Source organism: Magnolia sinica, chromosome 2 (genome assembly GCF_029962835.1).
Source record: "Magnolia sinica isolate HGM2019 chromosome 2, MsV1, whole genome shotgun sequence".
NCBI lineage: Eukaryota > Viridiplantae > Streptophyta > Magnoliopsida > Magnoliales > Magnoliaceae > Magnolia > Magnolia sinica.
Window position 1 is genome coordinate 13,077,415 of NC_080574.1, and position 15,574 is coordinate 13,092,988.

The 15,574-nt window shown below is 39.9% G+C and overlaps 1 protein-coding gene across 2 annotated transcripts in view; it reads left to right on the forward strand.

Annotated features, from left to right (window-relative positions):
* LOC131235501 (uncharacterized) overlaps nucleotides 1–15,293 on the forward strand; it is a 39,212-nt gene extending 23,919 nt beyond the window's left edge. Inside the window, exons 7-19 of one of the 2 annotated variants that reach the window (XM_058232699.1) lie at nucleotides 2,474–2,529; nucleotides 3,487–3,623; nucleotides 3,751–3,841; nucleotides 4,022–4,087; nucleotides 4,220–4,442; nucleotides 4,917–5,018; nucleotides 5,845–5,930; nucleotides 6,036–6,158; nucleotides 6,519–6,588; nucleotides 6,681–6,772; nucleotides 12,277–12,381; nucleotides 12,482–12,595; nucleotides 14,948–15,293. In XM_058232699.1, the coding sequence (XP_058088682.1) occupies nucleotides 2,474–2,529; nucleotides 3,487–3,623; nucleotides 3,751–3,841; nucleotides 4,022–4,087; nucleotides 4,220–4,442; nucleotides 4,917–5,018; nucleotides 5,845–5,930; nucleotides 6,036–6,158; nucleotides 6,519–6,588; nucleotides 6,681–6,772; nucleotides 12,277–12,381; nucleotides 12,482–12,595 (1,265 nt within the window). In that variant the 3' untranslated portion in view covers nucleotides 14,948–15,293. Of the gene's footprint in view, nucleotides 1–2,473; nucleotides 2,530–3,486; nucleotides 3,624–3,750; nucleotides 3,842–4,021; nucleotides 4,088–4,219; nucleotides 4,443–4,916; nucleotides 5,019–5,844; nucleotides 5,931–6,035; nucleotides 6,159–6,518; nucleotides 6,589–6,680; nucleotides 6,773–12,276; nucleotides 12,382–12,481; nucleotides 12,716–14,947 lie in introns of those variants that run through there. The other variant, XM_058232690.1, reaches the window with a different exon arrangement.
* The last annotated feature ends 281 nt before the right edge of the window (nucleotides 15,294–15,574 follow it).

A 15,574-nucleotide genomic window follows, 5' to 3' on the forward strand; every position in this document is an offset into this window, starting at 1 on the left:
TCCAGACCGGGCTTGCGACGGGTCAAAATAGTCCAACGGTAGCCCGAGTATATAGGACCTGACCTAAGCCCGAACCCGACAATTCCTAGAGACAGAGTGCCTTATGGCCATGGTCACGAACCGCCCATGCTAGCAGATTGGTGAGGAAATCTAGCCATCCATGGGTTGGGCCCCATGCAGAATTGGTTACAATACCTCGAAATCCAACCGTTGATACATTCCCATCAAGACCCACCCAAGTCTATATAAAGAAGAGAAGGCATACAAAAACTGCAATAACAGGAGGCATGTTAGTGGAAGGAGCGTATTAGGAAGGAATGAAGGGGTGTGGTTATGTCGATGGCTATGGTATGCTATAGCTTCTTTTTTTCTTTTTTTGGGGGGGGGGGAGGTCGGGGGGCGATTAAAATGGGTCGGTCTGATGAGCTTTTGGACAGTTAAGTCCAAGCCCGGCTCGCTTGAGAAACGGGCTCGATTTTTATGCCCTAACCTGACCCTTAGGCCTTATACTCTAGCCTAAACCCTGCCTAAGGTGGGCCAGACTTGAAAGCCTATTGGGCCAGCCCGGTCCATTGATAGCTCTAATTCTATGCATGTGATCTATGGCTCATGAAAAATGGCTGATGGTGACAACTTGGCCCCATTTAAAGGGTTAGGATCACCCGATCAATGTCAATTTTCCACCATGGCTTGCTCCCATTGGTACTATTGAATGAACCATCCGGCTCGATGATTGGATGTCCCACGTGTCATTCAAAAGGTTTGGGGATGTGAGTGATACACACACACACACGGAAATTATCTAGTGCAAACGTTTCACCGTAATGTGGTGCAAATGGTTTTTTGTGGGCCTCACTGTCATGTGTTGATGAAATCCACTCCAACCATGAGACACACCATCCGTCATTTGGTCAAACACCCAAAAATCAGGTCAATCCATGACTTAGATGGGCCGCACAATTAAGAGCAGTTGAGAGTGGACACTAACCGATTCTCCTAGTAGGCCCACCATGTTGTGTGTGTGTGTTCTCCAATCCATTGCTATGAAACATCTTCCCCAGATGATGGCACACCTCAAGAAATCAGTCTATTCTAAGATTTGGGTGGGGCCCAAATTCAAGGGTGGGCGTCCCCTCCAACCGTTCCTACTCGTGTGGCCCACATGAGTCATTTATTGGCCTGATTTTTAGGCCCAGGGCCAAACGAGGGAAGGCGTGCATAATGGTCGGAGTGGATGTTATCAACACATCATGGTGGGGCCCACAACAACTGTTTGCTCCATATGGTGGCGAAAACATTTGCACTAGGTAATTTCCCATATATATCATCCATATTCACAAAGTTACCCCTCAATCTGTTGCCAAGTTATCATTTAATGTTTTCTAATCCACATAATGGTAAAACTCTAAAACTGTTAGTAAATAAGTATTTGATGGGTACCCAAGTTGAGCAACCGATCCTACCTAATATTTAATTGTATCTACACCTCTGGACCCAAATCCAACCTGATTTTCAACCGGGATTAAAAAAATGGAGTTGGATCCAATCAAATTCGACCATAGGTCAGGTATGCCCATGTCCGGTTCCCCTTTACAACCCTATTGTTGATGGACTCCTATACATAATTAGGTGGTCAAATAGGATACTAATTGCTTCTTAGTATTCTCAGCACTTTATATATATATATATATAGAGAGAGAGAGAGAGAGAGAGAGAGTCATGCTCACCTGTGCACCTACGCACGTGCCCACCTTTGCACACGTGTCATGGGTGTCTAATCTAAACGGTCCATGTGATGCGGAATCCCATGAAACCCCATGTGACAAATTTTCACCTTGATCTAAAATTCTGGTGGGCCATAGCAAAGAGAAATGCAAATCAAGGGAGGAAACTGTTTTCATTTTTCATGGCCCATGAAAGTTTTAGATCAAAGTAAAACTTGGGCCTGGGGGGTTTCACGAGGTGCTGCTTCACACGAATGGTTCAGATTTTGGATCCACATCACGTATGATGGGTTCTCAAAAAAGTTCGCACCAGTTCCCTACGAACTAGTGCGCAGGTGAGCATTTCCATATATATATATATAGGTTCTTTTTTCTTCTTTTTTTTTTTCCTGTGCTTAAACTACTCATGCTCATTGGGTGTGAATTCTATGGCTGATCCATTGCATTACATAAATTTTAAAGGGTGGAGTTACCTTTCATTTTGCTAGGGTGTTGCTCAAGTTATGTGTCGGGGCCTCTATGTGTATTGATTGTATCCTTTTATTTCATCAAGGAATTTCTTTGGTGCTTATGATGTTGATGATGTATTGAATTTCGTTGAACATACACGATTCATGTTTTACCCCACCAGACATGATTGGCTGTTATAATAGTATAGTTCTCTGCATTAAACAGAATGATCTCCTTGGGAGTTTTTGATCTCCTCATCACTGCCCAGCTGAGATTTTACATTGTTTGGATTTATGCAGGGGAGCTATTTTTCATTACAGATAGGAAAAGTGGATTTTGGAATCTTTATAAATGGGTAAATCTTAAATGCTTGCCCTACTTTCAATATTCTCTCATGCACTGAAATAGCTTATATGCCAAAAAGGAAAAACAGAAATAACATATATTGTCTAATGGAAATTTTAAAGAAAATGAGTACAGGAGCAATAATGAAATGATAGAAAACAAAATCACACCATTCTGAGATTCCCCACAGATTAAATTTCACTAATCTATCCGCTTTCATATTTTTCTTCACCATGCATGGGGATAAAAGGTATCTCCAAGCATCTACATAAATCCTAAACTTCTTCAGCTACATTCGCTGCCTTCACTGGGAACCTAGCATGTTCTTTCTTTTGGTAACATGAGAGTGATTGATTTAGTTGACATTTCTAGCTAGCTAACTTATGTTTAACCAGCATGTCTCTTTTTACATGATTCATGTGAAAGTTCATTGAACTTTATACTGAAAACTGGTGATTCTTTTATGCATAAATCTTGTTGGTTGTTATATTCAATATCTACTTATTTTCCTGTCCTGCCACATTGAATTAATTGATTTGTACACTTCATTTTGCAATTAGTAAATATGGATATTATTAGATCGATTGTTTCTTTAATATAGGTATAGTTATTAGATTTGAAACCACGACTCCACTCTGTCAAGAAGATTCAATTAGGAGATTGAGGACACTAGGCCCAACTATTACAGCTGTTGTTGCACCACCAAATTGAGCTGGTTGGCCGTAGATTTGCTCTACACAGCCATGATTTTTCTTGGTTTGCATCTTGTGGTGAGCTCCACTAAAGCTATAGAAATAGCTTAGATTGGAATTTTGGATAATGATTTCAATCGAATGGTTTACAATAAATCAAGGGCATCCTCAGCTCGATAACTACCATTTCTGCTTTTCTTTCTTGTTTAAGAAAAGTGTTAGTAAATGACAATTCAATCTGACTTGGATTCATGTATGCTTTTCTTGTTTGACAGAAAGAGCAAGGTAATGAGTTACTAGCACTTTCTTCCTTGGATGCTGAGTTTACTAGACCACTGTGGGTTTTTGGTATCCGGTCTTATGATTTTGTGCAGAACACTGGAAAAGACAACTACATTGCTTGCAGTTACAGGTATATCTGAGAAACTTGCCAAAAATGTTCAGCTACTCTATGCTACCATTGTAATTGTCTCATGCCATTTGGGGTCAAGCCAATCATTCAATTGCATTTGATTAAGGCCGTGGCTTATGACATGCAGGCAGAATGGGCGGTCATATTTGGGAATCCTGGATGATGTTCAAAACACTTTATCTTTGCTTGATGTTCCTTTCACTGATATAAGTAACATTGTAAGTTCGCAATCTTGTTTGCACTTTCTACAGCACTTAAAGTTCTTGAATTAGTTCCCTTGGAATTAGAATGCCTCAACGTAAGAAAAATTGAAAATATTTTGTAAAAGATTCAAATTGGAATGAAATTTTGAAGTCAAATCTTCTTTTTTTTTTTTTTTTTTGGTTGGGTTTGCACAGATTGCAGGACCTTCTTGCCTATACATTGAGGGAGCATCTTCTGTCCATCCATTATCAATAGCTAAGGTTTTTCGTCTCATAATATTCTGAATGTTCGTTGTGGCATGATAAGTACTACGAAAATGGCAGATACAATTCAGGCATTAATCTTTTGTTGGCCTGTCCTGCCTCATGATACTACTGTTTGTGTGTCATCAGGTTACGATAAATGGGAATCAATCAAAAGCAGTCGAATTCTTGATTGTTTGGTCTTCTTCTCCGGATAGCATAAAGTATAAACCATATTTCAGCTTGCCAGAGATAATTGAGTTTCCCACAGAAATCCCGGGTCAAAATGCCTATGCAAATTTTTATCCACCATCTAACCACACTTATCAAGCTAGCCTGGAAGAAAAGCCTCCCTTGTTATTGAGAAGCCATGGTATATGATGATGCTTTCACATAACAGAATTACTGGATACTTTCATATAACAGAATTGCTGGCAATTTGTTTATCTTTATAGAATTTACTTATCTCTGTTGTGCTAATTCAGCCCGTGTGATGTCATCTACTTGTCATTCTGTTGTCTCAATATGCAGTTAATGACTGATAAACATGAGATGAATAATTTACTTTTTATGTTAAGCTTTGACACAAGTGCCAACATTTTCACAACGTGAACACGAGAATGAAAGGCTCTGAAGAACAGATTTAACTTATGAAATTGTGGTGAGAGTGATTGAGAATCTGGAAGAAAGGATAACGTCCACTTGCTTGAGGACCCATCAACAATTAGCTAGCTAAAACTGCAGCGAGTTTGTTCTAGTTGCTAGTTGCTACACTTAAGAAAGCATGTATATATTAATGTTGAAAATTAAGACTATAGTAGAATTCAATTTTGCGTAAATGTTACAGGTGGGCCTACATGTGAAGCATGTGCAACATTGGATCTTGGCATCCAGTACTGGACTAGTCGAGGATGGGCTTTTGCTGATGTTAATTATGGTGGAAGTACAGGTTTGGCCTTGAACTAAGTTTGTACATGATTTTGGTAACTGTCATATTTTTTTAATAAATTCTTTATCAGAAGATTGGGTTGATGAAATCAAGCATAGAGTTCAGGTTGGTTAGATTGATCCCTCTTCGTTATTCCTGGGCAATGCAAACATCTTTATGTGTATGCAATCAATTTGGTCCTTAGATTATGCTCTATACGTATGACTTGGACTAGTACTATCTAGGCAAAAATTAGACGTTACTCCAGATTGATGAAACAGCTAGTTTATCTTCCTTCAGGGTGTTTAGCTTGGTAAAGTTTCCTCCTCATTGTGCATGTGGTGCAACATTTCTGTCTTTTCCATATACACATATTGCAGGCCTTTACTGATGTGGAATAACTGGCAATTTTGCGGAATAAATTATTTATCCTATGATTCAGTTGATGAAGTCGAGCATAGAATTGAGGTTGGTTAGGTTGATCTGACATTATGGTCCCTGGGCAATGCCAACATCTTTGATGTGTACACAATTATTTTGATTTTTGGGTCCTTAGATTGATTGCTATACATGTCTTGGATTACTACCATGTCTCTAGCATAAATTGAACCTTATTCCGGATTGTTGAAACAGCGAGTTCATCGTTGTACAGAGAGTTTAGCTTGGTAAAATTACTGCGTTTACTATGTTTCCATCCTTTCCATGTAGACATATATTGGGTCCTTACTGCCGTTAGCTTTACGCACTGCAGAATTTTAAGATTATTGGTACTTGGGCATTATATCTTGTATACAGAGTGATTCATTGGCATGTGTTTTACTATTTACTATTGGCCATAAATGTGAAGGTTATGGCAGGGAGTATCGAGAACGGCTTTTGGGAAATTGGGGTGTTGTTGATGTTAATGATTGTTGCAGTTGTGCTAGATTCCTGGTAACTAATTTTATTATCCTGTCTTCTTTCTGTAAGTTCAAACAGAGCTGATCTGCTAAGACATGGCAAGACATGGTAATGAAAGCATCATTTTTCATTTTTAAGGTGGAAAGTGGAAAGGTAGATGGCGAGCGACTTTGTATCAATGGGGAATCTGCTGGTGGTTATACAACATTAGCGACTCTTGCTTTCCGACAGACTTTCAAGGCTGGTGCTTCCTTGTATGGTGTAAGTAGCCAATACTGTACTTCCATGAATATGACATACTGCAAAAATGATAATGTTTTCTTTTAGACGTTGCTATTAGCTTTCTAGATGAATGCAACATGATATCAGCATAATGTGAGTAGTGTGGTGTATGTAAAATTTCTAAAAATTTGGATTTTAACTGCCAAAATTGAAGATTGAAATCTGTTGGTTTGTTTCTATTTGGTCTACAACTTCCTTTCAATGTCTTGTAGCAGTAGGGAACTTGGTTCCATTTGACTCAATTTGCTTTTGTGATTTTGGTGGAAAGTTCTTTATTTAGACTTATCTGCACCAGACTATTAACTCTAACAAACTGATATATTTTATTGTGATGAACAGATAGCTGACTTGTCCTTGCTGAGAGCAGACATTCCTAAACTTGAGTCTCACTACATCGATAATCTTGTTGGTAAGTGTGTGAGCACGTGTGCGTGCATGTGTGTGTAGTTTGTTTAATCAATTTTATTAACTGACAATATTTTTTCTTTCCACTGTTTCCAGGAAGTGAAAGGTCATTCTTTGAGAGGTCACCTATCAACTTTGTTGATAAATTTTCTTGTCCAGTTATTCTATTCCAAGGATTAGATGACAATGTATCCAAATTTATAAACTTAGATTCTAGTTGCTAGAAGATTATCTTAACCTTGTAAAGAAATCAGAGCAGTGCCACCACCACCACCACCACCACCATCATCATCACATTGTCCTTGTCCAAACTCATTGGGGTTAGTTAGGAATAGTGTTTTGCCAATCATTCCTATTGAAAGCATTATCCTCCATATGTGAAGAAGCTGGCATAACCCTCCTAGCTACTTTGATCTAAGTCCTTCGTTGGGTTTCTGCTCATCCTCCTTTCATGCCTATGACCGCAATCAAAGTATCCCTCCTAACTGGGGACATCTTTGGGTTCTGCATCACATACCTGAACTATCACAATTGGTTCTCTATCATTTTCTTTTCTCTCATTGGGGCTACTAGCATGTTATCACTGCATGTTAATTCTTCCCATCAGTCTTCCAAGTCCAACACATCCATCTTCATATCCTCATATTGGCGTTGCTCACCCTTTGTTCGTGATGCTTCCTATTTAGCCGACAGTCTGTGCCATGTAGTTTAGCTGGTCCATTAGGTATCTTATAGAACTTGTCCTTTGGTTTCATTGGCATGCATTGGTTGTGCTAACTTCCTCGGCCCAGCTCTAATCCTCTTAAAAATATCCTTATTGACTTCATCAGTTTGAATTATAGAGACAAGGTATGAAAATAAATCACTTTAAGGGATCTCCTATTCTTTTCTAAATGCTAACTTAGTTCTTACCTACAACTACTAAATTGCATTCCAAATCATGGTATTTGAAATTCTCCAAAAAATAAGTAAATAAATAAATAAAAAGTAAAAAATAATAAATAATAAATAAATAAATAAATAAATCATAGTTTTGAAACCTAAAAACTCAAGTTAGAAGTCCTCTAGGTTGAGTCAAAAGTTGACAGCCAAAATTGGAGTTGACTTAAAAGTCAATAGTTGTTAATCAATAATTACTTAGCAAAATAAAAATATATTATAATTTTTTTTAAAAAATAGTTATGGGTCTTGTTGGTTTGGAGGTATGCTAAATGCGTACAAGGTTTTAGTATCAGTACTGGCCTCCGCATCAGCTAGCTTGCTAGCCGATACGAAATGGGCCTTATCAACAAGGCTGCATCGATTGATATGGTCCCATAACAGCCGATTTTTTGGCTGAAAAATTCCCAAAAAATGTTGGAAATTTTTAATTTTTGAGTGGATCCAGAAGTTTTTTTTTTTTGGTTCTTTTTGTTTTTTGTTGTTGTGTGTTTTGGACATGTATTTGATGGATGGGCCATTATTTTGTGAGAATGTTGTTTATTGGGCAGTGTCAACCTGACCTAGGCCTTAATTGAACACAAATCAATCATGATTTGGTGGATTAGAGCCAAGGTATTTAAAATCGGTTACATAACGGCCGTAATGGCCATTATGGAACGATAACAGTCATAACCGTTATGCGTTACAGGGTCGAAATGTCCGTAACGGTCGTTATAGAAAAACAGGCCGTAAAGGCCATGTAACAGTCCTGTAACGGACCATAACGGTCATGTAACAGTTTTGTTAAAAAAATAAAAAAGGGTCGTAATGGTGGATACAGGGGCCATATCAGCCATTACGGCTCGTATCATAACAGCAACGGTGGTGGCCGTTACGGCCACCATTACCATTTTGGAACACCTTCATTAGGGTAGGCTATATATAAATGCAACAGAAATATGTAAGAAAATGAAGAAGTGGTTGTTTACCTATTCTTCTAATATTTCCTAAAATGCTCCACTCCACTTTGATGTTAATCGAATCCCACTTAAAAACTGTGTTTTGATCCTCAACATAAGCCTGGATCTAGTTTAGAACTAATTCCTAAGCTTCCTTCATGGTTGAAATGAATAAAGAAGTAAATAAAATGAGAGAATTTTCAAAATGGGGGTGTAATGCCCATATCGGCCTTGTAACAATGTCAATATGGGGTTCTTCGGCTTGTATCGACTGTTGTGACTGAAACAGATCTTTTTCATAATGGACCAGTTCAACCTCATATTGAGTGATGGGGGTGACTGACAAGATTATGTGTAGGGGTGGCAATCGGCCAGGCGGCTTTGCCCTACCCGGATGACCCAGCACTAAAGGGCTAGGGCTAGGGCCAGTCAACTTGGTCCAAGGGTTAGGCTAGGGCTTGAAATCTAGGCCTGCTATTCAGGTTGGGCTGGGCCAAGGCCAATGATGAATAGCCTGGTTGGGCCCTGTTTCCCTAGTGTATGCTACATGGTACATGGGTAGTTGTAACATAAGACTAGAGGTCATATAGTAGTATATATAGTAATATGAAGAACTTTACTCTAGTAGAGTCTGATGGATGATATATAAGCACTTATAAACTGTCCAAAATTTTGAACCCCGCTTTGGATGGTGAAAGATATTGATGCACTTATTAATTCCATGCATATGGTGAATAATTGCATGGGGCATGCGCTTGGTTGATGAATGATCTTATTTGACACAGGCATGCCACAAAAAAACTTTGATTATCTGGAAGAGCATGATGTTTCACAAACACGCGCTCACCAATTGTACACATGGCATCTATGTAATTTATCTTTAACTTATAGGGCCAGCCCTTTAGGGTGAGGGTCAGGGCTGGAACTTGTTTTAGCCCATTAAGCTTGGGCCAGGGCCCAGACCATTGCCACCCCTAATGATGTGATGACTGATATCGATATGGTTGTAACTTGTAATGTAACTGTTCTCCAAAACTGTGGTCTTGTTCAAGTTGGGGCCCCTGAGAATATCCCTACTTAATGGATCTGCCTAATTTTTTGGCCAGAATCTTGTTTTTTGCCTTTGCCTTTTGTTGATTTTCATTAAGACTTCAAAAGAGGGAAAAAAAAAAAGAAAAAAGAGAGAGAGAGAGAGAGAGAGAGAGAGAGAGAGAGAGAGAGAGAGAGTTGGAAGTTCCAATGTAAAAAGAGTTGCAGAATGATACATGTTTGGGCAGTCTCCACAAATTGTTGATGTAGACTGATGGGATCTCTGCAATCTGAGACCATTTCTTCTTGCGTTTACTTGTCTTAGTCGCCATGAATATATTTATTCAGAGTCAAAATGCTACTGGCTCGCTAGTGTAAATATTGGAGTCAAAACAAAACCCTAATTTTGGAACACGCAGATTCCCTTCGCTCAGCACATTGAAATTCTCATTCCGTTTTCTATCATTCAAAGTAAAACAATTTATATATGTGGCAAATCATCATCTTCATCACCATAGCCATGTCCCAGCTATTTCAGGTCAGCGTACGTATATACACTGTATAGATATGCTTCCTATTTAGATTTATGTGCATCTCCATCTTGACAAGCTTAGCCTCTTCAGACCGAAATCAGAGATCATAGCATCTTGCGACACTTCTATGAGAAACAAGCAAGCAACATCCACAATCCATTTGTTTCAGTCCCAAATCAGCTCAGTGAGTTCCATGGACAAAGTTTTGTGCTCATTTAAACCATGAACTTCAGAGGGGCGACTTTAAACATCATTACATAAGAAAACAAAATCCCAGTTCATGGGTTAGGCATGGTGATAAAACAGATCTTTTAAAAACTGCACCAGATTTCCAGTTGGACTGAGTTCAACTGGAATTGGTGCCATCTCTGTTCATTTAGGGCATGTCTGGATATGAGAATCCACAGGAAAACAATTTGTTTCCTCTGATTTGATGTTTCTTGATGTTTGGGTTGCAATGAAAACTATCGATATCACAATGTAGTAATTACACTTATCCATAGTTTTAATCTTCTGGAGGGTGACCGTTGTCTAATAAAAATGGGATTCCACTTGCTATTAAAGAGCACACCCTTTTTTGTAATCCACTGGACTACAGTGGGAAAAGGTAATCGTTACAGTTATCCATGTACACACCATGGATTCCTCATATCCAAACAGGCTTTAAAGGAAATCCGTCTCTGAGCTGTCCAGTTTGCATGTCAAACCAGTTTTCACCTTTTTCTGATCTACAACTGGTCTGAATTTTAGAAAATCATATAGAACACAAAAAGCAGAATAGGCCAAAAAGGGTTGTGAAACAGACTGATGGGGAGAAATAACCTATATAGTTGAGAATCATTATGTGCTAGAGCAAATCCACTTCTTTGTAGAATGGTTTTAATAGAAAAGTTAAAAAGGTTTTGATTGATTACCCAAATCATTCTATCCAGAATGGCATTGACTTGCTTCTCATCACAAGCTGACTTGACACATTTACTGGAGCTAGACTATATAGTGTCTGTTGGTAGTCGTGAACATTCTCCTTCAGAAATTGATGTTAAGCCTGAGTACCTAAACTGGGGCATTGCATTCCCAAAATGACAGTAATGGTTCCCATCACAAGAACTCAGGGCAAAGTTTCAGAAGCAGATGAGATCATGCATATCTAGATTTGAGTCATTGGGCATGAAGTGATTCAACTATCGTTGTTGTTGTTGTTGTTGCTACTGCTGTTGTAGTTCTTGTTCCTGTTCTTAACTGTTGACAGAATTGGGTCATATCCCTATGGGCCATATTATTCTGATCAGCATATAATTCATGTACAGTCAACCAAATCTCATGTGCAATAGATAACAGGAAAAAGTCATTCACTAACTTCTAGTTCCATAGAATTCAGAAGTCAGGACATGACAAGCAAGTTATTTGATTTCCAATCTTCATAAGAAACATCTGACATGGTAGGTTCTGATATACTACAATCTATATAATCCAGCTTTTGTTTTTTCTCCAATAAAGATTTAAATTTCTTTCAACCATTGAAGATAATTGGTGGACTTAAAGCTTAAGGTTGTAATCCACAGCATGGGGTTCTCAGAATGAACAATCAACCATTCATTCTTAGAGTTGATTTTATCTGTTAGATGTAGACAAAGAAGACATTTAAGGTCTAAAGAAAATTCACTAATCGAAATCCGAAGGATGCTATAGGCAAATATAACATGCAATAATCTCAAAAGGAATACTCAAGAACCAAAATAAATACTCGAAAGGTAATAAATTTTAAAGAATAAATATTCGAATCAACAAATCACCAAGAAACAAAAAAGAAAAAAAAGGTGGAGGGGTGTTCTTATGGCTGAAGGTTTGTTGTCTTTAAAAAAGGGGAGGAAAAGAAAGTCCGTTGTCTTAAAAAGGCGATATATGGCTTGAAGCAGGCCCTTCGCTCTTGATTTTGCTCTGATACCATGTCAGAAGAAACAAAGAACTTCATAAGAAAGGAAACTCAATGCCCAATCCTCTCTCTTTATATATTAAGTGAATGAAAAAATTACATAAACTACCTTTGGAGAAAATGGTAAAAAAGGAACAAAAATAAAATAGAACTCATGAAAGGGAAAGAAGGGGCCCACTGGTCCCACGCTCAGAGGTTAAGGCCCAATGATGTCAACATCAACACATTAGAAATCAGGAAGTCTGGTGGATAGGGAAGGTTGCCCATGACCAGATCAACAACATAAGAGTTAAAGTTGATAATTTGATATGTCACAGATTGTACTGCCGGATCAAGCTCGTAAAATCCATCTAGCCTTGAAGAAGAAAGGTTTACCGGCCGCGCTGGTTGTGTTTGAAGGAGAGCAACATGGATTCCGCAAGGTATTTTCCACATTACTTTCTTCTCTCCCCCCCCCCCCCCCCCCCTCTTGTAGTGTAAGATCTTATGAAGATTTCAGCACTGAATTGAAGCATTGCACAGGCTGAGAACATCAAGTTCACCTTGGAGCAACAGATGCTGTTCTTTGCTCGTATGGTCGGACACTTCCAAGTTGCAGATGAAATCAGTCCTATCAGAATTGATAACTTTGATTAGGTGATTGTTTATGTGAATGGATACCATCTGCCACATTTATAACATACATATGCTTTTTTTACAAATCCAAGCAGTTAGACAATTTATATCTAGTCTCCATTATTATTTGCAATTTTTCAATCCTGATTGCACTGCACAATGATGATGACAATGGACGGTTAATGTTTCCCCACACACATGCCACATCCATATGCCATTTTAGCTGGACAAAAGGTCGGCCCGCATAGGGTGGCAATGGTTTGGGTTCAGGTCAGCCCAAGCCTGACCTGTTTACTAGATGGGCCAAGAATTCCAGCCCAAATCTGACCCATGTCCCATTACCCTGTGGCCCAACTTGACTCATTTAAAATTTATGACCCCCAAGCCCAACCTGACCCGAGTTATTAATTGTCAATGGATCAATGCTCGACTGACCTGACCCAACCTGGCATAGCCACACTTGGTTTTAAGAATGGAATCTGGGGCTAAATGTACACCAGCCTTGTCCAATTAGTGGATCCATACAAGCATGCGTATGTCATGTGTATCTATTCTTATGGTATTTTAACTTGTCTTGGGTTTTGGTCTGGGCTGGACTAGGTTGGGTCATGTGGTTCAGCCAATTGATAAGCTATTGGGTGAGCCAGGTGGGTAGGGTAAAACCCAAGCCCGACCTGTTTGCTTAAATGGGCCATACTTTCTAAGCTGAATCTGACCCACTTTCCATTTAGCTTGGCTCGAACCCGCATCAAAAGCAGTTTTGGGCCAGTTGACCCACAGCCCAAGCCTGACCTGTTTACTAGATGGGCCAAGAATTCCAGCCCAAATCTGACCCATGTCCCATTACCCTGTGGCCCAACTTGACTCATTTAAAATTTATGACCCCCAAGCCCAACCTGACCCGAGTTATTAATTGTCAATGGATCAATGCTCGACTGACCTGACCCAACCTGGCATAGCCACACTTGGTTTTAAGAATGGAATCTGGGGCTAAATGTACACCAGCCTTGTCCAATTAGTGGATCCATACAAGCATGCGTATGTCATGTGTATCTATTCTTATGGTATTTTAACTTGTCTTGGGTTTTGGTCTGGGCTGGACTAGGTTGGGTCATGTGGTTCAGCCAATTGATAAGCTATTGGGTGAGCCAGGTGGGTAGGGTAAAACCCAAGCCCGACCTGTTTGCTTAAATGGGCCATACTTTCTAAGCTGAATCTGACCCACTTTCCATTTAGCTTGGCTCGAACCCGCATCAAAAGCAGTTTTGGGCCAGTTGACCCACAGCCCAAGCCTGACCTGTTTACTAGATGGGCCAAGAATTCCAACCCAAATCTGACCCATGTCCCATTACCCTGTGGCCCAACTTGACTCATTTAAAATTTATGACCCCCAAGCCCAACCTGACCCGAGTTATTAATTGTCAATGGATCAATGCTCGACTGACCTGACCCAACCTGGCATAGCCACACTTGGTTTTAAGAATGGAATCTGGGGCTAAATGTACACCAGCCTTGTCCAATTAGTGGATCCATACAAGCATGCGTATGTCATGTGTATCTATTCTTATGGTATTTTAACTTGTCTTGGGTTTTGGTCTGGGCTGGGCTAGGTTGGGTCATGTGGTCCAGCCAATTGATAAGCTATTGGGTGAGCCAGGTGGGTAGGCTAAAACCCAAGCCCGACCTGTTTGCTTAAATGGGCCATACTTTCTAAGCTGAATCTGACCCACTTTCCATTTAGCTTGGCTCGAACCCGCATCAAAAGCAGTTTTGGGCCAGTTGACCCACAGCCCAAGCCTGACCTGTTTACTAGATGGGCCAAGAATTCCAGCCCAAATCTGACCCATGTCCCATTACCCTGTGGCCCAACTTGACTCATTTAAAATTTATGACCCCCAAGCCCAACCTGACCCGAGTTATTAATTGTCAATGGATCAATGCTCGACTGACCTGACCCAACCTGGCATAGCCACACTTGGTTTTAAGAATGGAATCTGGGGCTAAATGTACACCAGCCTTGTCCAATTAGTGGATCCATACAAGCATGCGTATGTCATGTGTATCTATTCTTATGGTATTTTAACTTGTCTTGGGTTTTGGTCTGGGCTGGGCTAGGTTGGGTCATGTGGTCCAGCCAATTGATAAGCTATTGGGTGAGCCAGGTGGGTAGGGTAAAACCCAAGCCCGACCTGTTTGCTTAAATGGGCCATACTTTCTAAGCTGAATCTGACCCACTTTCCATTTAGCTTGGCTCGAACCCGCATCAAAAGCAGTTTTGGGCCAGTTGACCCACAGCCTAACCTGACCCATTAGCACCCTCATTCCTCTGATGATAATACAATGCGCTGCCCAATTACTGCATTTTGGGTACAGGTTAGGTGCATTTCTATTGTCAGAATCATTCATCTGGTGTTCCACTGTAAATGGGAAATGCTCTGGAGAATTTGGAAGTGGACAATCCTAGCCCTCCAGATATTGGCTTCCAAATGGATGGTTACAGAAATAGAACCAACGGTCCAAATGCACCTGGTGATGGTTCACCATTCAAATGGCTAGGATTTCTTGTGGAGACTTTTGATCCATTGCCTATCCAAGGACTGGCGAGATGTGTGGCCCCAGTCACAGAAAGGCGTGGCCCATCAAGCTTTGTATGTTGGATGATGACTAGTAAACGTGAGAACAACAATCACATCACTAAGAATAATACAGTTCCATTCTGAACATTTATAACCAAAATCCATTCATCAGTGGCCATTTTGGCAGAGTACATCCAAAGACCGAGGCCTGTTGTTTTCCCTGAGTATAATGGCCCTGTGTTTGGGCCAGTGATCATCATCTGATCAAGCATCGGAGATCAAAAGTATCATCAGAGGAATACAAACAGAAAACGCAACAAACCAGTATAAGATTCCAGTGGCTGATAGTGGCAGGTATAGCTGCTGCATCTCTGCTTTCTATTCAAATTTGCAATTGCCTGGGCATTTTTGCATCATTCTTTCC